Raw genomic sequence first — 23,631 nt, forward strand, 5'->3', positions numbered from 1 at the left:
AAACTCAGTCGTCTTCTCCAGCCACACGAGTGGTCGCTGAACTCCCGGGTTCTGCGCGAGGTCTTCGACCGCTGGGGAACTCCTCAGGTGGATCTGTTTGCCTCCCTGGAGACTCGCAAACTGACCCTCTATTGTTCTCGGATGTACTCCCGGGACCGTCTCGAGGCCGATGCCTTCCTTCTCGACTGGGGGAGGGAGGTTCCTTTATGCGTTCCCTCCTTTTCCTCTGATCTTGAGAACGTTGGTACATCTCAAATCGACCAGAGCCACTATGATTCTCATTGCGCCTCGTTGGCCGCGGCAGCACTGGTTCTCCCTGCTCCTTCAACTCAGTGTCAGGGAGCCTCTGCTTCTGCCTGTTTTTCCCTCTCTGCTGTCTCAGAGTCGGGGTTCGCTGTTACATCCCAATCTTCAGTCTTTACATCTGACCGCTTGGTTCCTTTCCCCTTGACTTCGGTTCCTGTTTCTCAGTCTGTGAGGGAGATTTTGGAAGCCTCGCGCAAGGTCTCGACTAGGCTTTGTTATTCCCAGAAGTGGACCAGATTTTCATCCTGGTGTTTCTTGAACCATCTGGACCCGAGTTCGGTTCCAGTGTCTTCGGTGCTGGAATATTTGTTGCATCTGTCTAAGTCTGGGCTGAAGACGACTTCCATTCGGGTGCATCTCAGTGCCATTGCGGCGTTCCATCGGCATCTCGAGGGTCGGTCTCTTTCTCTTCATCCTCTGGTAACTCGTTTCACAGATGTTCATCCTCCTCTGAAACCTCCTCCTGTAGTTTGGGATCTTAATGTGGTCTTAGCTCAACTGATGAAGCCTCCTTTTGAGCCTGTTGACAAATCTCATCTTAAGTTTCTCACTTGGAAGGTGGTCTTTTTGCTTGCGCTCACGTCCGCTCGTCGGATTAGTGAGCTGCAGGCTTTGGTTGCGGATCCACCTTTTACTGTATTTCATCATGACAAGGTGGTTCTTCGCACCCATCCTAAATTTTTGCCTAAGGTTGTGTCTGATTTCCACCTCAATCAGTCCATTGTTCTTCCGGTGTTCTTCCCGAAGCCCCACTCTCATCCTGGTGAGGCGGCGCTTCACACGCTTGACTGTAAGAGGGCGTTGGCCTTTTATCTCCAACGTACCAAGTCTCATCGGAAGGTTCCTCAATTGTTTTTGTCCTTTGATCCTAATCGGTTGGGACATCCTGTTTCCAAGCGCACCTTGTCCAACTGGCTGGCTGCTTGTATTTCTTTTTGCTACGCTCAGGCTGGTCTCACGCTCCATGGTCGAGTCACGGGGCATAAGGTCCGGGCTATGGCAGCTTCTGTTGCTTTCCTCCGGTCTACTCCTGTGGAGGACATATGTAAAGCTGCCACTTGGTCTTCGGTTCATACGTTCACCTCCCACTACTGTCTGGACACTTTGTCCAGAAGCGACGGCCGGTTTGGCCAGTCGGTGTTACATAACCTGTTTTCGTAAATTGCCATCCTCCCACCTGCCCTTTTTTGGTTGGCTTGGAGGTCACCCACATGTGAGAATATCATGCCTGCTTGTCCTGGGATAAAGCACAGTTACTTACCGTAACAGGTGTTATCCAGGGACAGCAGGCATATATTCTCACAACCCGCCCTCCTCCCCGGGGATGGCTTCTTTGCTGGTTATGGAACTGAGGACCACGAGGTGGGGATGCGCCCTCTAGTGGGCAAGAAGGCATGCACATGCGTGGTGCAGTGTAGCAAACTTGAAACTTCAATCAAGTTTGCTTGAAAATCTGTCCGCGCTGGGGCTCCGTAGATGACGTCACCCACATGTGAGAATATATGCCTGCTGTCCCTGGATAACACCTGTTACGGTAAGTAACTGTGCTTTTCCTGCACATGCTAGAAGTCTAGAGGAGGGCTCTCTGGCAAAATGCAAGTGTAGAGATGAGCACTAGTCATATGTCTTAAAAGACTGAGATCATTCCCAACATATTTTGGCTTGGGCATAAGGTTTATTTCTTTTATGGCATATGCAAATAAACTGATTTAGAGAAACTGTGCTGAGATCCTTTTACCCCCGGAAGAAACAGAACAAAACATGGGATATCCTCTCAGGCTTATAAAAATAGATTTCAAAGAAAGGAATTCGTAAGAGTGGTGAAATTATGGAAATATTTTGCTTAAAACTGACATGGCAACAGCTCTAAATAACTGTAAAAGTACTTTGGAAAACGTTATAAAGGAAACAGCTATGATGATGTAGTTTGACTCTGGGAAAAGGGCTGAGCACTATATTTGGAGATGGGAATTATTTTGTTTTCATTGTGTTGCAGACTATATTCAGAAATATAAATGCTAGTATTTTAGCCAACCAACCAAGTATTAATTGCATTTGCTAAAATATAAGAAATGTTTTGCAGAATTGGCACAGTTTTTGCGTTTTTTGGCTTGCTCTGGCTGTTCTTTGTATGATATTTGGTTTAATATGCAATGATCAGCTCATAGGTCGGGGGCCAAGTTTGTGACTCATTTCATTACATTAGAAAGAAGTAGAAGAATGTTAGTAAGACTATGCTGTTAGAAAATTAGACTCAAATGACCCAATTAAAGCAACTGTAAGAGAACAACGGTGTGGATGATGAAGACAGTTTGATTCAACCAGACTGGTCTGTACTGCTAAGGATATATCTCTGAGGCCAGCCATATAAGCTAGGGCTCTTATACAGTTTCTCTTTGCTTTGTATTTGGTTTGGTGCATCTGTGTTAATCCAGCATCCTGAACCTGCTCTTCTGTTATACCATCAGGTTTAATAATAATCTAAACTACAAACTGTTGAGGCTGTTGAATGAAGTGCTGGTCAGCTCGGTGTGTATGGCCTCCCAGCATCAATCTTGTTGGTTTCTAGGAAGTTTTATTCTTCCCAGTTTTAATTTGGCTATCTCAATGTCTGCAGTGCTGCTAAGTCACTTTCCTTTATCTATATTTTCTTATCTCCTTGTATTATGGATTTCAGGGTGATGTAACCTACTAGTCTCATGAAAATCCGACACCCAAAACCCATTTCTGCATTGTATGCCCAGAAAAATGGGCACAGATGTTATGCTAACCATATAAGAGTTGCCATAATGGGACAGACCGAAGGTCCATCAAGCCCAGCATCCTATCTCTAGCAGTAGCCAATCCAGGTTTTTAAACCTTGCTACGCTAACTGCTTTTACCACATTCTCTGGTAATGAATTCTAGAGTTTAATTACACATTGAGTAAAGAAATATTTTCTCTTTTTTGTTTTAAATTTACTACTTAGTAGCTTCATTGCATGCCTTCTAGTCTTAGTATTTTTAAAAAGAGTAAACAAGAAATTCACTTCTACCTGTTCCACTCCACTCAGGGCCAGATGCACAGAACTCCAGCACTGTGTGGTAAAACACCAGCTTTTTTAACTCTTTATTGATTTTCAAATTTTGACAGTGCAATACAAATATATTAAACATGAGCATTATACATAAAGCACTTAAAATACACAAAATTAATACATTACCAATCCTTTTCTCCCTCCCTTCCTCACATAACTATTACACTGCATATGAATATATTATTGCAATATTATAGATAAATACCTTTAGCAACCCCAAATACCTTCCCCTCCCCCCACCCCACCCCCCTGGATGTGTAAGGAATCTGGAAAAAGGGAAATGCCTGACATTCATTGCAATTCAACATATGCATTCAATGGGCTCCATACCTTATTGAATATCATACTAGACCCCAAACACTCCGCATTCATTCTCCCTTATTTATACGTGGAACAAATATTTGCCCATCAAAATGTGTAATTCAGTCTGTCGTAACTCTTCCAGTTAAGTGTAATCATCTGGATGGCTATTCCGGTCATAATCAAGAAGAGCCGGCTTTTATATCTATCTAAAGAAGGCTTAATATGCAATATTATACCAGAAATTATGGTTCGTAGGTTAACGGGATTGACTCAAGAATAATATTTATTTGTCCTCAAATTGACTTCTAGAAATTAAGTATCAATGGACAATAATACAACAGATGATCCAAGGTCCCTATATCAATATGACAATGCCAGCATCTATTAGACTTAGAACTATCTATCTTATTCAAACAAACTGGGGTCCAAAAAATCCTATGTAATACGAATAACCAAGTTTGTCTCATAAATACTGATGCTGTACATCGTAATCTTCAAGTCCAAATTCGTGGCCATTGAGATGCAGAAATATACTGCTTAATCTCAATGCTCCAAATATCTCTCAGACTATTCTTTGTTTTTTTTGTTCAAAGTTTCCGAAATTAATTTATACCACCTGGCGGCCTGATGTCCTAACAAATCTGTCTGGTAACATAGGACCTGCAAGCTATAATAATGTTTTTAAGCTATTCCACACTCTGAATGGCCTGCTTCAACTGCAACCACCTGTAATTTTGAGACTTTAAGAGACCAAATACTTGTTACAATCATGAAAAATCAAGCAGTTTTCCATTAGATATGACATCATCCAATGTATGAATGCCTGTCTACATCCAGTTCTTCCAAGTGATCCTAGCACTGCCTATTTGAATCTTGGAGTTCAACCATAAGGACTGAAAAGTAGAATTCATTATCGGAATATCTGTTAATTTATCAGTAAATTTAATTGTTTTCCATGTGTCCAATATTATAATGTTGTCCTTAGCATATCTAGGTATTCTGATACTTAATACATGAGATAGTCGCATAGGGGACATAATTTTCCATTCTAGGTGCAGCCAATCTGGGAGATGCTCCATGAGCTCGGGGAGGATCCAGTACATTCCCTGGCGCATTATATAGGCCTGATGGTACCTTTAAAAGTTAGGGAAATTTACCCCGCCCTCCTCAATCGGTTTCTGTAAAGATACTAGAGCAATTCTTGGATTTTTACCCAGCCAAATAAATTTAGTGAGGATACTATTTAATTTCTTATAAAAGGACCCTTGAAAATATAATGGTAACATACTCATTTGGTAGCAAACCATAGGCAATATCATCATTTTAACGGTCTGAACTCTTCCCCACCAAGACAGATGTAATGGGTTCCATTGCTCACACAATTCAGAGACCTTTAACAATAAAGATTTTTCATTTACTTTCATTGTCTCTTCCACCATATTCAAAATCCAAATACCTAAATATTTTATACCCTCTGCTTTCCACAGAAAAGGGAATTTATCAAATAATCCTTTTGGACATTGCATGTTCAACGGAAGAACCTCTGATTTACTCCAATTTATCTTATATCCTGAAAATTTCCCAAATCTATCTATTAACTCTAGTAAATCTGGAATGGTAGTTTCAGGATTTCTCAAATGAAGCAAAATATCATCTGCATAAGCAGAGACTTTGTATTCCCAGCCTGCGTAAGAAATACCCTGAATCTCCTCTGCCTATTGAACAACTAATGATAAGGGTTCCAGAACAATATCAAACAGCAGAGGAGATAATGGACATCCTTGTCTAACTCCTCTCTCCAGACAAGAATGTTCTAAAAAAGTATTATTAATATATAACCTAGCAAAGGGGTAGCTATACAAAGTTTGAATCATTTGTATAAATCTGGAACCAATACCAAACCAATCTATTGCTTGATCCATGAAGGTCCATTCCACATGATCAAAGGCCTTCTCTGCATCCAAGGATACAGAAAAGGCCGGATCATCCATGACTTTTGTTCAATTTAACATATGAAAAACCAATCTGGTATTATTAGAAACCCCGTTTGGTGCATACCAATAATGTAAGGGAGAGCTTTAGCCAAACGTAAAGCCAATAACTTAACTAGTAATTTTCCATCTACATTGATTAAAGAAATGGGATCTTTATTTGGCTTTGGTAAAACTATAGTTAAACACCAGCTTTTACAGCAAGTCTAAAAGTATTGATCAATGTTCAACACTAACAGCATCAGCAGTAAAAAGGGGAAGAGTGTGCTGGTGCATGCAAATAAAATTGAGTCACAGCTCTTGCGTACAGGGACAGTAGAATATATGACTGTGGTGTCCAGAACTCCAAACAAGGCAGAAGCAGGATTCAAGGTAAAAAAAAAAAAAATCACAGAGATGCAGCTGAAGCCTCTTGCTAAGGGTGATCATGTGACCAGGTCAAGCGGTTAGCTCCTGTCACACAGCCATCTCCCAGGTACTTCCAATTTTTCACTCAGACTCTTCTGTTAAAACAGACACACACTTCCTTCCCACTCCTAAAACCATGTGACCAGGTCCTTCCAGACATCTCCTGGTCATCACGAGGTCCTTCCTGCACTCCACATTCTTCAGGTCTTTCTAAGTTCTCTCTGACCTTCCATTGGCTCTCCAGGTCTTCAGCAGCTTATGGTGCCATTTACTGGGCACTCCGACAGTTGCCACCAGCCTACTGGTCCCACAACAGATCAGTCGCCAGACCCCCTCAACCTTGGACTCCTCCAATTCTTCTAGCTGTCTTTTGTGGGGCCAGTCCCTCATCCTTGGCCTCTTGGGTTCCCACTGGTCTTGACTGTTCTTCACTGGTCCTACCACCAGTCATCAAGCCTGAGCCACTTCCTCGACTCCAGGCTCTACCAGCCCTCTGGCTGTCTCATGACCTCTCTGTTGGTGTATAGATCCCCATAGACCCACCCCCATCAGGCGGTGGTGTTCTCCACAGCCCCAGTCCCTGTCAGGACTGGTCAGCCTGGTCACTCTACTCCACTGGGTCCCCTATCAGCGCTGGTCAGCAGTAGCTTTAAGGGCTTACCAGGAGTGAGGTCAGCATTCCTCTCTCAAGGGTCACCCAGCTCCCAAAGGATCTCTTACCTTTTCCAGCTCCCAACCTGGGAATTGTCATTTTCAGCACCACAGCTCACTCAGGGTGAGTGGGCAGCACCCAGTAGCATTTGCAGCTCTTATGCAAATAAGCTCCATCACTCAGCTCTCTCAAAGATCTCCAATGAACAGGCTGGCTAGTGATAAGGAACTTTAACCTGTCACATTAAGGCAATAGTTTGTGAGGGTTTTTTTTGTTCCAGAATGACTTTGGATACAGCTATTAAACGCAGGACATACATGGCCACATATTCCACACAAGTGCAAATTTAAAAAAATGCTAGCAGACTGTTCCACCATGAAGTCACCCTCATGTTATCAAAGCCCAACTTTGAGCTTGAGCCCCCATCAGATCTCCAGCACCCCCATTTATCTTGCTGGTAGGGATGCTGAGCCCTAGCTTTCAAATAAGTACAGTGCGGTCACTCCCTGCTGTTTCCTTCCTGCTCCATGCCCCTTCTTCCTTTATACTGAGATGGGGGGGGGGGGCATCTACAGCTGGAATAAAGCTCCAACAATAGATCCTGGTTAGAGGATCGCTGATACCCTGCAAAGAGTAATCTATTTATAAACATTTCTCATGCACTATTTGAGCTTTCTCTTTCAAATCAGAAAATGTAGAGAATCATCTAGCATGTACACAGTCTAGTCACATTATTATGACCACCTGCTAATATCCAGAATAACCACCTCAGTAAGATGCTGAGTGGTTACTAGAGGTATCTGGAGCCACACTGATGACAGTTGCTGATGAGTGATGGATACTGTCGTCAAATATGTTGATCGAGGTGGTCCCAAATGCACTTAATTGGGTTAAGTTTTGGAAAATTTGGAGGCCAGGGAAGTAGCTGGAAGTCTTGGTCATGCTCAGCAAACTACTCACAAGAAATTCTGGTGGTATGACATGTTGCATTCTCCTGTTGAAAGATCCCATCGGCCACAGGGAAGACCAACACGTATGGGTGCACTTGATTGGCCTTCAAGTGACCCAGGCCTTACCAAGAAAATATTTCTTAGACCATAACGCTGCCGCCTTTAGCTTGTGTACATCCAATAATAGTTGCTGGGTGTTTGTTCTCGGTGGCTTCACACCTGACACACCAACATCCATCTATTCGATGGAGCTCAAAATGTGACTCATCAGCGAAAGCAACTCTCTGCCAGTCAGTGCAAGTTCAATGTCTGTGCAAATTGCAGCCGTTTTTTGCGATAAACCCTTGTGAGCAAGGGTACAGGCACCAGCCATCTGCTCTGGAGCCCCATTTATAACAGGGTTCGCCACATAGTCATTTTGGACATACATCTGGAAGCCCCCTGGTTCATTTGGATGCTGAATTGCTCCACATGCCAATTGGCCTGTATACACCTGTGCAGCAGGTGGCTCGTGCTGCCCCACAGTTACCACATTGGGTTCCATTCATTCATTCATGTTACACTTTAACCACAGCAGCCCATGAACAATTCACAAACTCCAGAGAAAGCAGTGGGAATGGACAATGAGCAATTCACAAGAGCTAGTGGTATGAGTCAAAGCCTTGTTTATTTTAATCCAGGACGTACAGTAACATGGACCCCTACATCACCACCCCTATGTCTGCTATTGACAATTTTTAACACAAAGAATCTTATATCATCAATGGTATGTCTTTCTTTGCCCCAATGTTCTACTATAGGGGCTGTCTGGATGTTGCGACTAATACAGCTATGATGTTCACAGGAAATGTGGCAGATGCACAGTATGTAAGCATTGCCTGGAAATAACTGTTTTTACACATCCTGAGAACATAAGAACATAAGAATAGCCTTACTGGGTCATACCAATGGTCCATCAAGCCCAGTAGCCTGTTCTCATGGTGGCCAATCCAGGTCACCAGTACCTGGTCAAAACTCAAGGAGTAGCAATATTCCATGCTACTGATACAGGGTAAGCAGTGGCTTCCCTCAAGTCTTTCTCAATAACAGACTATGGACTTTTCCTCCAGGAATTTGTCCAAACCTTTCTTAAAACCAGCTACGCTATCCACTCTTACCACACCCTCTTACCATCCTCAGACTAATAGAACATTCAAACTCAGACCACAACACTGCCCAAGTTATCTACGTAATACAATGCCCTTACAATCTACTGTACATTGGGAAAACCAAACGTTCAATTAAGACACATATAATTGAACATCATAGCTGTATTAGTCACAACATCCAGACAGCCCCTATAATAGAACATTGGGGCAAAGAAAGACATACCATTGATGATATAAGATTCTTTGTGTTAAAAGTTGTCAATAGCAGATGTAGGGGTGGTGATGTAGGGGTCCATGTTACTGTAACATAGAAACACAGAACATAGAAAAATGACAGCAGAAAAAGGCCATAGCCCATCAAGTCTGCCCACTCTAATTACCCACCCCCTCGACTTTACCCCTCTAGAGATCCCACATGTGTATCCCATTTACTTTTAAAATCTGACACGCTGGTTGCCTGAATCACCTGCAGTGGAAGTTCGTTCCACTGATCAACCACCCTCTCGGTGAAGAAATACTTCCTGGTGTCGCCATGAAATTTCCCTCCTCTGATTTTCAGCGGATGCCCTCTTGTGGCCGATGGTCCTTTAAGAAAGAAGATATCATCTTCCACCTCGATACGGCCTGTGATATATTTAAACATCTCAATCATGTATCCTCTTTCTCTACGTTCCTCGAGCGAGTACAGCTGCAATTTATTCAGCCTTTCCTCATATGGGAGATCCCTAAGCCCCAAGACCATCCTGGTGGCCATTCTTTGAACCGACTCAACTCTCAGCACATCTTTTTGGTAATGTGGCCTCCAGAATTGAACACAATATTCCAGGTGAGATTTCACCATGGATCTATACAACGGCATGATGACTTCGGGCTTCCGGCTAACAAAGCTTCTGCGGATGCAACCCATCATAGAAACATACAAACAAACTGTACGTCCTGGATTAAAATAAACAAGGCTATGACTCATACTGCTGGCTCTTGTGGATTGTCCATTCCCAGTTCTTTCTCTGCTGTTCGGTGTTTGTGGGATCTTGTCCTGTTGGACTCTTCTTGTGGTGCAATTCACAAACTCCGCCATTTCTGAAATGCTGCTGCCCTTGGCCCGGTAGACAAAGATCAAACCTTTTTCAATGTCTGATAAATTACGCTTTTTCCCCATGACAGCCATGATTGCTATATTGGCAACTTGCTGACATCCCACTTCATATATTGTCACAACCCCAGCCTTAAGGCTAAGCTTGTGCCAGGTAAATCTCCTCATAATCCAACCCTTACCCTGAAAAGGGCTAACCAATGTGACAGCTTAAACTCAGACAGACAGATAGGGTCTGAGTTCCAATTGAACCACCAGGTTACAGAACCCTGGGGAGGGGAAGATGAGTGGGAGAACAGCCTGGAGCAACAGGAGGTGCCTTACAAAAAAGGACAGCCTAAGAGGCAGGCTCAGAGCTCAGATAATCCACAACTGCTGGGTCCAATTAAGGCCCAAAGGAAACCTCAGCAGAAGCAGCAGGTTGCCTTCCCCCTCACAGGTTAGGGCGTGGCCAGCTCAGTGCTTTAGAAGCTGAGCTCAGAAAGACCAAATCAGTCTACCCTGGGTCAGCCCAGGAAGGAGGCTCGAAGGAGTGGTCTCCTGAATCCCAACAGAACCAGGACATTGAAATGGCGGATGTAACTACTGTCCCTGAGGCAAACCAGCCAGCCAGCCAGGACGCCATAGAGCTTATGGATACTTCCATGGAACCTGAAGAAATACACATGGATGAGAGCTAAGTGAATTTCCTGACTGTTTGTGTGCTTTTGAATTTTGAGGTTTTCTTTTGGACTGTCTGAAAGCACAAGTGTGAGCAGTGCTAAGCTCACGGCTGGATTTGGCGCCTTATTTTTGGGACATTGAAAGAAGTGTGCTTTTCTGCATTTTTACTTTTTGCCTTTTCTGTTGCTGTTTGCTTGGGACTTGATTGCTGAAGGTGTGTAGGGATAGTAGCGGGGAGAATCCACGCAAGATCCTCAGGGTGGGATTGTGGGGCCAATTTGTGGCAAGTTAAAAAGTAGAGTGGATTCAGCTACTCCCCTCCCCCATCAGCTACTTGTTAAGTTGGCTGGGGAAGGCCTGTTAAAAACCAGGCCTGAGCAACACGTTCCAAAAGTGTGTAAAAATAGAGTGAGAACCAGTATAAAGACTGAGTGGTTCTTGTAGCCTTATTTTGCCCTTTTAACTGTGGGACTGATAGGGCAGTGCTACAGTAATACCATTTGGACACTTACCTGCAAGCAAGGTGTGGGCTATGGTTTTTGTAAGCCCAAATTTTCTGTTTATGTTCCGAGTTCAAAGACTAAACTGTAGCAGTTGCTACTTAGGAAATAAAGTTGGACTCAAGTTTATTGAAAAGCTTTATTGTTCCTGACATTTTTCTTTATTTTACTCATAAGAACCAGCAGGACCTTCAACTTCTTTTGAAGGCACGCCAAGTTCGGTGTTTGTTGAGCCCTGATCGGTAGCCATTTGCAAAATCCGGCACCGGCAAGCTCACAATATCCATGAAGTCTGCACGTGACACATGCATTCGTGATGTAAGAGGTGGTCATAAAAATGTGTAAAACCAGACTTGCAGGTAAAGTCTATTTTAAATGCCTGGGCTAGAGACTATCGAACTGCAGCCTTGTGTCATGGTTTATGAATCATGAAATAAGATCAGAGTCCATCTAAGTATAAACCAAGTCCAATGTTACATATTCAGGTAATTACAGCTATGCAGTACGAATGCTGATCCATTGTTCCCTAAATCCCAAAGGGAAAAAACACAGAGAATGAAAAGGTAAATTCTACAAGCATAGAAGCCTGGGAAGGGGAATGTGGTGAATTGCTATTTAGGAAGACTGATGAACAAAGAGAAAACTAGAATACAGGTTGCACATGAGACCAAGCAGCAGTGAATTGAGCAATAATGAACATATAATGAAACAAGTGGGACCTGCTTGGCACTGAGATATGAAATACATTGCAGCATGCATGAGCCTCATTATTTTTTTTCAGATATCCAGAGTCGCTCAGGTGACATCAAATCCCATAGAAAAATATGAAGAAAACACACTTAGTATACATAAAGTAAGACCGAAAAGCCCTCAAATGTCTATATGTAGGGAATCAGGATAAATCTGTTTGTGTGCCTCTCTATTATATAACAGGCATATTGAATAATAGCACCAAAGCACCTAGGTTCTGTTATAGAATACTAGCTTAGTCAACATATTTAGGTCTTTCAGTCTCTTCTCATACTTTATTTGAACCAAAAGAAGTTTGAGAAGAGACTGGAAGACCTGAGTATGTATACTCTAGAGGAGAAGAGGGACAGGGGAGATATGATACAGATGTTTAAATATTTGAAAGGAATTAATATAGAACCAAATCTTTTTCCAGAGAAGAGAGAATGGTAAAACTAGAGGGCATAACTTGAGGTTACGGGGAGGAAGACTCAGGATCAATGTTAGGAAATTCTTTTTCACGAAGAGAGTGGTAGATGCCTGGAATGCCCTTCTGAGGGAAGTGGTAAAGAGGAAAACGGTAATGGAATTTTTAAAAGCATGGGATAAACAGAGGATCTATAATTAGAAAACGAAGGATGTAAATTAAAGAACTAAGGCCGGTACAGGACAGACTTGCATGGTCTATGTCCTATATGTGTTGATTTGGTGTAGGATGGGCTGGGGAGGGCATCAAAGGGAACTCCACTAACTTGGAACATGAGGATGTGGCCAGAATTTATGGTTCATATCCTGCAAACAGGATGGTTGGATAGGCTGGAGTGAGTTTGGACGGCAACGTCAGCATTTGGATCCTATGACAATACCAGGTGGACCAGAGGACCTTGTGAGACTGGGCAACAAAATGGCAGATGACGTTTAATGTGAGCAAGAGCAAAGTGATGCATGTGAGAAAGAGGAACCAGAACTAAAGCTATGTGATGTTGGGTTCTGTGTTAGGATTCACTGCCCAGGAAAAGGATCTAGGATCATTGTTGAGGATACATTGAAACCCTCAGCTCAATGTGTGGCAGCGGATAAGAAAGCAAATAGAATGTTAGGAATTATCAGGAAAGGAATGGAAAACAAAGATAAAAATGTTACAATGCCCTTGCTCTAAGGCAGTGTCATAAAATTTGGCCCACCAGACAATGAAAAATTTGCAATTAAGCCGACCCACTGGAAGGCATCAGTTGTAGATTCACGCGCCTCAAGTCTCACGGCCGCCACGCTGTGCGATGCTGTGCGCCCGACGCTCCCTACTGCCGACGCTCTTCACACTCATGGTTGCCTGCACCCTTCTTGCTGCCATCACCGTTCGGGTCTGCCTAGTCCTCCCGGCTGCCTGCCTGAAAATTTTAAAAGAAAAGCTATCGAAGAGGTGAGTTCCCAAACCATTTGCACATTGTGGTGCAGAATAAGAATTAAGAAGAAACACTCTTTTCTGTTTGGAAATGCCTTTTCAACATTGCCCTCCTAGACTATAATTGCAAATCAGACAACCAGGTTCCTAAGATGCCCCACCGTAGCAGACACATGCTCTCTCATAAATGGACAGCTGCTTCAAAGGCCCATGGACGCTGAGTCCTCCAAAGCTGACCATATCTTTTCTTTGCAGGTTACAGCTCTATGATTATCAATCACACAGTTATAACCCCCTGGAAGTCTGGAAAGCTGCTGGAGACCATCCATAATCCAGTGGTGTGGCATGTTATTTCTGTACTGTGTGCACAGTGGAAGAGGAGTGTATATTTTGAATCTAAAAAAATCAAGGTCTCTTTTGAGAGAACAAAAACTAATTTGTCCAAGTTTTTAATTTTGGCCCATCACAGAGCCGGCATGGGGTTGGAGAGGTTGTAACCCTATACTTCTACTAAGACTAAGGGGTACTTTTATTAAGGTGCGCATTTAGCATGCGCTAAATCGGTTAGTGTACCTTAATAGAAGGACCCCTAAGTATCTTAATAAAAAAGTCGGCCCGCAACTTAGCCTATGGTTTAGATTTCGGCCTCTTATGTGATTGAGTTTGACACCCCTGCTCTAAGGTAAGGCCAAACCTCAAATACTACACTTCTCACTCCGTATTCGCGGAGGATGTGGGTGGAACATAGCCGTGAATAACTTTTCAACAGTTATTTGCATTTTTTTTGTAAAAGTCAGTATTTTTACTATTGAAACCGCGAATGCAGTAGTGTACAATAATAATCGTAGGGTAAAAAAATAAGTTATGAGGTGTTTGCAAGAAGGTACAGGGCGAGGGGGCTCTTTAAAACCCGAGCCTCTGTTCTTTACTACGGGGATTTAAAAGAGCTCCTGAGCAGGGGGAAAGTACACACTGTTGAGTGCATGGCGGGCTGGCACCAATGATCGCCTTCCTGCCCCTTGCTTACCATGGACACGATTAGCGGCTCCCCATGCTCCAGGCCCCCTCAGCATGAAGCCCCATGGTGCTCCCTCTTGCAGCAGCACATGAATGCACTGGAAAGGGATGGCTCTGCTCTCCAATCTCTCCTCCAGGCTGGCAGTGGGAGCCCCCCGATCCATTCTCGGCACTATTTAAAACTCATCTGCGGCCGGCTCCATTCACTGTTTGCTCTGATTTTACACGCAGGAGAAAGAAGAGGTGGGGGACATGCGCACACACCTCCGGCAAGGATTGGGAGGCACTGACAGTGACCCAGAGCACCGAAGCCCTGCGATTGACAAGACACCGCAGCAATGGGCGGCCCACGCCTGCCGAAATCCAACCAATCATCTCACAGTATACAGAGGGGAGGGGTCCTCTGAGGGGTAATTGTTTCACTCTAACCTTATCGCTCCCCCCCCCCAAACACTCCCTTCTGAAAAAATAACAAACACACAAACATAGAAACATAGAAATAGACGGCAGATAAGGGCCCACGGCCCATCTAGTCTGCCCACCTTAATGTCCCTCCCCTACCTTTGCCCTGTGAATAGATCCCATGTGCCGATCCCATTTGGCCTTAAAATCAGGCATGCTGCTGGCCTCAATCACCAGCGATCAACCACTCTTTCAGTGAAAAAGAATTTCCTGGTGTCACCTCGTAGTTTCCCGCCCCTGATTTTCAACGGATGCCCTCTTGTTGTCGTGGGACCCTTGAAAAAGAAGATATCTTCCTCCGCCTCGATGCGGCCCGTAAGATACTTGAACGTCTCGATCATGTCTCCCCTCTCTCTGCGCTCCTCGAGCGAGTATAGCTGTAATTTGTCAAGCCGTTTTTCATATGGTAGATCCTTGAGTCCCGAGACCATCCGGGTGGCCATTCTTTGCACTGACTCCAGTCTCGGCACATCCTTGCGATAATGCGGCCTCCAGAATTGCACACAGTTTTCCAGGTGGGGCCTCACCATGTATCTATACAATGGCATAATGACTTCCGCCTTACGACTGACGAAACCCCTTCGTATGCAGCCCATGATTTGTCTTGCCTTGGACGAAGCCTGCTCCACTTGATTGGCAGACTTCATGTCCTCACTGACGATTATCCCCAAGTCTCGTTCTGCTACCGTTTTTGCTAGGATCTCGCCATTAAGGGTATAAGACTTGCATGGATTCTGGCTGCCCAGGTGCATAACTTTGCATTTTTTGGCATTGAAGTTGAGTTGCCATGTCCTAGACCATCGCTCCAGTAGGAGTAGGTCGTGCATCATGTTGTCGGGCACTGAATCTTCGTCTGTTGTGCATTTGCCCACTACATTACTCAGTTTGGCGTCATCGGCGAATAATGTTATTTTACCTCGAAGCCCTTCTGCCAAGGAAGAAGGAAGCAGCGATTTTCAGAGTGAATGTTGGTAAGCGCTAAACTTTTTTATCGGTACAGTAAAAGAAAAGGAACTTTATTCATGATGTAATTTTGGAGAGCAGAGTCAGCATGCGAAAAATCGTGAATAAGCGAAACTGCGAGTGCTGAAACCGCGAATACGGAGGGAGAAGTGTATGTGCAATTCTGGTTGCCGTATCTCAAAAAAGATGTAGCAAGAAAAGGTATAAAGAAGGTCAATGAAAATGATAAAAATGATTGTACGACTTCTCTATGAGGAAAGGTTAAAGCAGCTATGGCTCTGATAGAGGTCTATAAAATTCTGAGTGGAGTAGAGTAGGTAGATGTGAATTGTTTATTTATTCTTTCCAAAAATACTAGGACTAAGGGGCATGAGATGAAGATAATTAAATTTAAAATAGACCAGAAAAAATATTTCTTCAAGCAACTGGAATTCGCTGCTAGAGAAGTCCATAGGCCATTATTGAGCTGGCTTGGGGAAATCCACTGCTTATTCCTAGGATAAGACTTGGGACCTGGATAGGCCACTGTTGGAAACAGGATACTGGGCTTGATGGACCTTTGGTCTGTCCCAGTAGGGCTGTTCTTATGTTAATATCAGCACACCTAACATGTAGGTGCCTGCATTTGCTCCAGCCATAGAGCTGGTGTAAGTTCAGGTGCCTAAATGTGGCAGAGAAACACTTAGTTTACAGTATTCTGTAAGTTATCCAGGTAAGTAGAAGCCCAGTCTGTGTCCTACCCATGTTTTGCCCATTGCAAATATGTGCTATGTAAGTTAAGCGGGTATTTCTAGACTGGATCTTAGGTAGAATTGGCATCTACTCGTACTCCATGTGAGCACCTAATTTATAGAACTGCCCTTAATAGGAGTATAATCTGGGTCTAGGGTATGTTTAGATTGGAGCTCTTTTAATCCTTTATTAATCTTTTTCTTAAGCATATTTGAACATTCCAGCAACATGTGACCTCCCAGATTGGAAGAATGGGAGAAGATTGTGCTCTTTAGCTAAAACAAACTTTTTCAAACACAAAAGATCAAGAATTGAAGACTCCTACAGTGAAATGTGATCCATCAGTGCCAGGAGTCATTCACTTCTTGTGAGTTCTGTGAAACAGTACATAAAAAGTAACATAGTAAATGACGGCAAATAAAGACCCAAATGGTTTATCCAGTCTGCCCAAACATACACTCTCTGTAATTTAATAATTTTAAATTGTTCTTTTTCTTAGATATTTCTGGGCCAGAAACCCAGAGCTTTGACCGGTATTGTGCATCTACTGGAGTCTCTGTCATAGCTCACTCCAGCTTATCTAAACCAATCCAGCCCAGCTAGTGGAATGTCTTCATGGGGCAGGAAATGCTAATCCCTGATCTCTAGCAGCACGTTAAAAATTTCACATTTAGTGGCACATTCCTAAGGCTAAAATAGAAAGAGAGATACTATAGTATTTTTAAAAAATAAGTTTTTGTACTCATCTCTTCTCAAAATCATCATAGATAAACACAATCAACATAAAAAATGAAGTTATAACCCAATCCGAGAGGGCAGATGACATCTTCACTTGGTCTATAATGCTGCAACAAAGAAATACTTATGTAAATGATCAGTCACAAACAATAAATGCACCCTTGAAGAGCATAGAGGAGGAAACAGCACTTCCACATCATTATTCCTTGTGCTAGTCTTCCTTCAGTAGGATTTGCTATTGTGTATGAAGCATCCACTCTTCCTTCCTCATCCTTTCACTCTCACACTACCTGCCTTCTCCCTACCAAATGGTGACTGAGCTCTACAGTTAACACCATTCAAATCTTCTTCAAACACCCTTGTGAGACTGGGCAACAAACTACTACTAAGCTAATAGTCATCCCACTGTCGCTGTGAATTATTTTGGCTGTTTCATATAAATCAAAAAGGGGCCCAGTCTCACTCAAACTTATTCGTATATCATTGACCTCTTAACTCAGATATATCTTGGAAAGAGAGCAGCAAGATATTTAAAAATATGTTTGCCCCAAACAATAAGTAAAGCTTTGAAATCCTGGGCCAGCTGGGTTTCAGAAGATAAAAGAAAGGGCAGTTTGCCTTTAGGGACACAGCATATGGCTGAAAAAGGTAATAGCCGATGGTGGGCCTAGCTGAGGTAGAATCACAGAGAACTCAAATCAATCAGATGATTACAGTTACCTCTATTAAACTTCACTAGGCTTGAACAATTAATCATCTTCTTGTTGCTCATCATTAGTGTCCCATTAATTATAGGATCCAATTAAATTTAACTTCTTGTATTTAAAACCTGGCCTAGTGGCTGGCCTAAACGTTTATTTGAAGTGCTAATTCCTTGTAGTACATTCCATATTGTGACCACCATCGAAGACTCCTGGCTTTTAGTTATATGGCTTCATTTTTCTGGAACACTATGCAAGAAAATAATTTAAGGAACGTTCAATTTGGGTGGAAAACCTGGCTGTTCTCTCTAGTAGTGAATTGTTTATCCTTCATAGAACTTGCTTTAGGATTTAGATGAGAAACTGTTGCATTCTTTTCAATTTCTCCATGATTTTGTTTTCCTGAAGTGATGGTTTAGCTATACTTTGTTGCCTGCTAGTCATGTGTTTCTTGTCCTGTTCTGCTACTATCACCTTTCTTTTTCCTGTCCTGTTATAAAGTCTTCTCTTTTTCATTTTTAACGTAATCTTTTTAAATGGTTTCTTGTAAAGTAAACCACTGTTAAGTGTAGAGAGCTGGCTGTCAGAAACAGTTAGAGCAGTGGTCTCAAACTCACAGCCCGAAGGCCACATGTGACAGGCCAGGTACTATTTTGTGGTCCGCAGTCTGTATTAGTGCTGCCTGCTCTAGATAATTACTGCTGCCTGCACAGAGGATTGCTGGTGCTGTAGTGATCCTTGCAGGCTGCTGTCATCCTCAACAGCACGTTACCTCTATCGCAATCCTGCCCCTGATGTTAGAGGAGGGGCTGGACCTCAGCAGAAGGAACATGCTGTGGGGGCCAATGGCAGCCTGCAAGGAACGCTACAGCACTGGCGATCCTCTCTGCAGTCTGCGGTAATTAGCTAAAACTAAGACCAGGAGGCCAGGGAGGAAGCTGGAGGATACTGCAAAGAAGGGGGGAATTTTACCTCATACAAAATTGTCATTTCTTTAATAAGACATTAACTATTTTTTTCTGCGGCCCTCCAAGTACCTACAAATCCAAAATGTGGCCCTGCAGAGGGTTTGAGTTTGAGACCACTGAGTTAGAGGCATGCCCTCAAGACTATTGTCGCTTTCCCTCTGGAGTGAAAAAAACAAATAGCCTGATTTACTTTGAAGAAAGGGGTTAAACTATCCTCATGGAAAGGGTGGAGGAAGGATGAAATACCATGTCATGGCAGGAGGTGATGATTAAAACAATAACCATGTAAGAGAGAGACAAATGCAATGAGGATTTTTATCTAGATGTGAGTGTGAGGTTCAGTTTGCCCATGAGAGGTCACTAGCACACACGTTTTTCAGTTGCACCAGATCTGGAAGTTTGGAGATAATTTTATAACAGGGTCTAGGGTTTCACGGAACACAGGTACGTATGTTACATCTATTTGATAACGGTACCTAATGTAGCTCTCTGTACCTTTCTAAAAGGTCCCTTACAAAGGTATACCTTTTCTGAGGTGGCAGGAACTTTCTGCATTTATGTGCCAGAAAAAATCAACACACTCACTTATGTGAACTGTATAAGATACATGCTTAAGTAGACTGCTAATGCCCACTCATATATTGCATAAAGCTAGGTCTTATGCTTTCTAATGGAGTAGCCTAGTGGTAGAGCTGCTGCCTAAGCACCCTGAGGCTGTGCGATCAAATCCCAGCGCTACTACTTGTGACCCTGGGCAAGTCAGGTACAAAATAAGTATTTGGATATATGTAACCACAAAAAGGCAGTATACAAGTCCCATTCCCTTTCCTCTAATCGCCTTCTTTTCTGCCCAACCTACCTTGGGCTACTTGAATTTATAGAAAGCTGCTGTACTTAACTGATGAGGTTTAAGACATGACCCTGTCAACCTGGGTGTAACAGCAGTGATCGAGCTCTATTGATGCATGCTACAGTCATTGATCCCAGTATTAAGAACAATGTGCAGTGACCCACCCTGTTTCTTCTCGGAAAAAATGGCCTGCTGATCTGTAAAGTCTGTATTCATTTGTATAACAAGCCACTGATTGATTGTGGTTAGATGTGACACGTATACGTGTGCTGTGTATCCTGCTCAGACTTTTACAAGTAATTTAAATAAATTCATAAAATATCAGATTAGCAGCTGGATCTGTCTTGCAGGCTGCAAATTCTATAATTATCTGCGTAGAAGCAATGGCCAAGAAACAATTTGTAGGTAATGCTGTTATTATATCCTGCCTTTATCCGATTTAATTAACTACTAAAAGGCATTAAGATTAGGGCTTTACATGCAATAATGAAGAATTGCAATGTGCAGCAAGTTCCAAACTGTCCTGTATCAAGAACAGTTGTTCCTAGTATTTTTTTTTTATTGCAGAATGTAGATTAATATTCAGATTAATGTGCGATACCTCCTCCCAGGTAACATGGAAGCACTTAGCACCTTCTATTTAGGAGGTGGTACGTGGTCCTGTGTTAACTGTGCATTAGCTAGACAACATATGATAAGTGCAAGCCTCCAGCTGCCTAGTGCTTTCATGTCCAGTTTCTGGGGAATGAGGAGTGAGGAAGGAACCATATACATCAACCTGAGATGGAATTGAGTTTAATCATTTATTGAGTACAATGCTGTTCATGGCACGTTCAGCTATCTGGCTCTTCAAGTGATATGTTTTCAATTAAATTGTGATATACAGATGCTAAGTGTTTTAGCGCCATCTAGTGGATTGTGATCTACTCCCCTGACACAGACTTCAGTGTTGAAGCTGAAACACAGACCGTGTCGGGTCTGAAAGGATTTGCAAGATCGAACTGTGGGTCTGCAATGATATATAATATGTAGAGTGACGATGTTCCCAAATGGACTTCATTTGAAAGTATCAAAGTTCCAAAGGTACACTAAAATCATCCACATAAAATAATTCCATCCACATAAAAGTGAATCATCCACATAAGAGCCTTAAAGGACTTAATCCGCTATTTTATGTGGATGATTTTAGTGTACCTTTGGAACTTTGATACTTTCAAATAAAGTCCATTTGGGAACATCGTCACTCCACAGAGTTTTTTTGGTTTTCTCTGGATTTTCTTCTTTGTGGATATTTTGGGGTCAATTATTTTTGTTTTTATGATATATAATATGGACTGATGGTGATTGATATATGTGTTGTACTCAATAAATGATTAAACTCAATTCCCTCTCAAGTTGATGTGTGTAGTTCCCTCCCCAGGTCTCCTCCTTTGTATACTCACTGTGGGGTGGTTTTTGGATTACGCTTATGTCCAGTTTTTGTCCAACCAACAATCCTTATAAGAAACATTCTAAAAAATTGAGTAACACGCTGTTTAATATGTGGAAACGGGAAAACAACTGCAAAATTCCTTAACAGTTGTTTCTGTGCGTTAACCACATGTTAAATGTTTAATGTCCTTTAATGGAAGAGTCCCTAGATATCCTAGTGGACATGGAGATGCTCAGATGGCCAGCTGTATCTGGCATAGGATACTGAATGTTTGGACAGTGGCCACACCAGTACTTGAAGACTGGAGTACACTGATAAGGATCTCAGGTGGTGTTCTACTTGAAGTGGTAGAAAACAAAGCAAGAAGAGAAGTCTTGAAGAAGGAGTTCTTATAAATGATCATGTACTATGAATGATAGCTGAGCTATATCTTTGGCAGTGGGGAAAGAATAACTGGGCCAAATAGGATATACCCATTGGTCTTTTTTTGACATTGTTTAATGTGTTATCATGTTCCAGTGCTACAGGTATTCAGTCACTTTAACTGGGTGTATGTAGATGGGAAGCAGTAATGTTAACTGTAATAAGACAGCTCAGTACTGATACCATCTCACCATGTAAAATGAGTGAGATCAGAAGACACTTGCTGACAATGCCAGGGATTTTTTTTTTTTTTACTCTTTTTCAGATCTAAAATCAACAGGCACGGTTCGTTTCTTTAACTTTCTACTGAACACAACAGACTATCGCATCCTGCTGAAGGACGAGGACCATGATCGTATGTATGTGGGCAGCAAGGATTACATCCTGTCACTGGACCTGCATGACATCAACCGCGAGCCCCTCATAGTAAGAACTCTCAGCTGAACCTGTTATGAAGAACTTCTCACACATCTCTCATAGCAAGAACTTCACCTGCTCCAGATAGTAAGAACCTTGGCCACATAGCTTTCATAGTAAAAACTCGCATCTGATCCTAATAAGAATCTGTTCTTGTATGTCTCATAGTAAGAATTGTGATTCATACCCCAGCCCAACCACCTGCATTAAAATAAGAGCCTTTACCTATCGATGTTAGTAAGAACCTGCTACAGAGAGTAAAAACTTCTCCAGCTAATTACTGATACAAACGACTTTTGCTTTAACAATTCCCATCTACTGCTAATACTAAGAATCTCCTATCCCCCCTAATACACACACACTTGCAGGAAACCTCATCGACATATCCCTCATGACAAGAATTCTGATTTATTCCTGATAGTCAGACCCTCACTCATATACCTCTATAATATGAATTTTGGATTTTTTTCTGGATAGGAAACATATTCACCCCCCTCATAATAGGAACTGTCTCCTGCCAGTGGTGTAGCAAAGGAGGTTGACACAAAGTGTCTGGCTTCACCAAGCTGTGGCCCCCCTCTCACCACATACCTCATGAAATGTTCACTGGTGCAAGCAGCATCTTCCACTAGCTGATCTCGCTGGCCTCAGCACCCTTCTGATATCACGTCTTGGTCCCATCAGAAGGGATCTGCAGCTGGCACAAGCAGCAAGTGAAGGATGCAGCTTGCACCAATGAACATTTTAAGAGGTACACAGGAAAGGTCTACTCCCCATCCACCCCCCCTACTATACCACTGTCTCCTGCCCTAACTATAAGCATCTCCCTTGAATGGGGAATTTTCACAGGAAAGGTTGTCTAAAGCGTTGTTAGTGCTTATTATTTCTATACTGCTTCTAGATACAAACTGAGCCAGGCATCAGCAAGCCAAAATTACTTCAAACCTTTCTGTATCAGGTCCCTTTTCTCATCTCCATTTCAGTTGTCTCTTCTTTTTTTTCTGCCTGTTTGTGTTCATAGTCTACTTTTCTCTATTTTTGGTAAATGTAGTTTATTTTATTTTGGGTTTTGCCTTTTCATTGCTGGCTCAAGGTGAGATATATTCATATACGTACATTAGTTATTTCTCTGTCTGTAAGGATCTCACAACTAGAGAATGACATGGTGACTGTTACCTGCGGCTAGCTGCAGGTAACCCTCTGAAATGGGGAGGAATAAAAATTGGTTGTGGAAGTTGTGTCAGAGGAGAAGTTTCAGGGCAGCCTCATCCAACTTGAGAAAAGGCTTGGGCCACTCGGAGACAGAAAAATGAAAATCACCAGCGAAGGTGAGGGGAAGGAGGGAGGAAGGAGGGAGAGGGCTGCTGGACTGCATGATTGTGAGGGGTGATAAGTGAGGCAACGCGCGCATGGAAGTGGGTAGGAGAAAGGGGAACACGCTGGAAGGAAGTGAAGAGAGAGAGGAGGAGGAGAGGGAGGAGCAGATGCATGTTGGTGGATAGGAGAGACAAGGGAGAAGATGCTGAAGGAAAGTTGGGAGGGGAGAGAGTGGAACAGACGTGAAGGGAAGTGGGGAGGAGAGAGAGGGGAGCACATACTGGATGGAAGGAGGGGATAAAGAAAAAAAGCACATGCTGGATTGGGGAGACAGATAACAGATCTGAGGGGAGGAAAGGAGGAGAAAGATGCTAAAAACCACCTGGGCG

At 42.8% G+C, this 23,631-nt stretch overlaps 1 protein-coding gene across 4 annotated transcripts in view; it reads left to right on the top strand.

The window, feature by feature from the left end:
- SEMA3F (semaphorin 3F) overlaps positions 1 to 23,631 on the top strand; it is a 917,803-nt gene that overhangs the window by 355,593 nt on the left and 538,579 nt on the right. For all 4 annotated transcript variants that reach the window (XM_033925950.1, XM_033925947.1, XM_033925948.1 and 1 more), the window contains one exon: positions 21,774 to 21,934. In XM_033925950.1, coding sequence (XP_033781841.1) covers positions 21,774 to 21,934 — 161 coding nt within the window. The remainder of the gene's footprint in view (positions 1 to 21,773; positions 21,935 to 23,631) is intronic.

The sequence above is a fragment of the Geotrypetes seraphini genome, chromosome 17 (assembly GCF_902459505.1).
Source record: "Geotrypetes seraphini chromosome 17, aGeoSer1.1, whole genome shotgun sequence".
Classification (NCBI taxonomy): domain Eukaryota; kingdom Metazoa; phylum Chordata; class Amphibia; order Gymnophiona; family Dermophiidae; genus Geotrypetes; species Geotrypetes seraphini.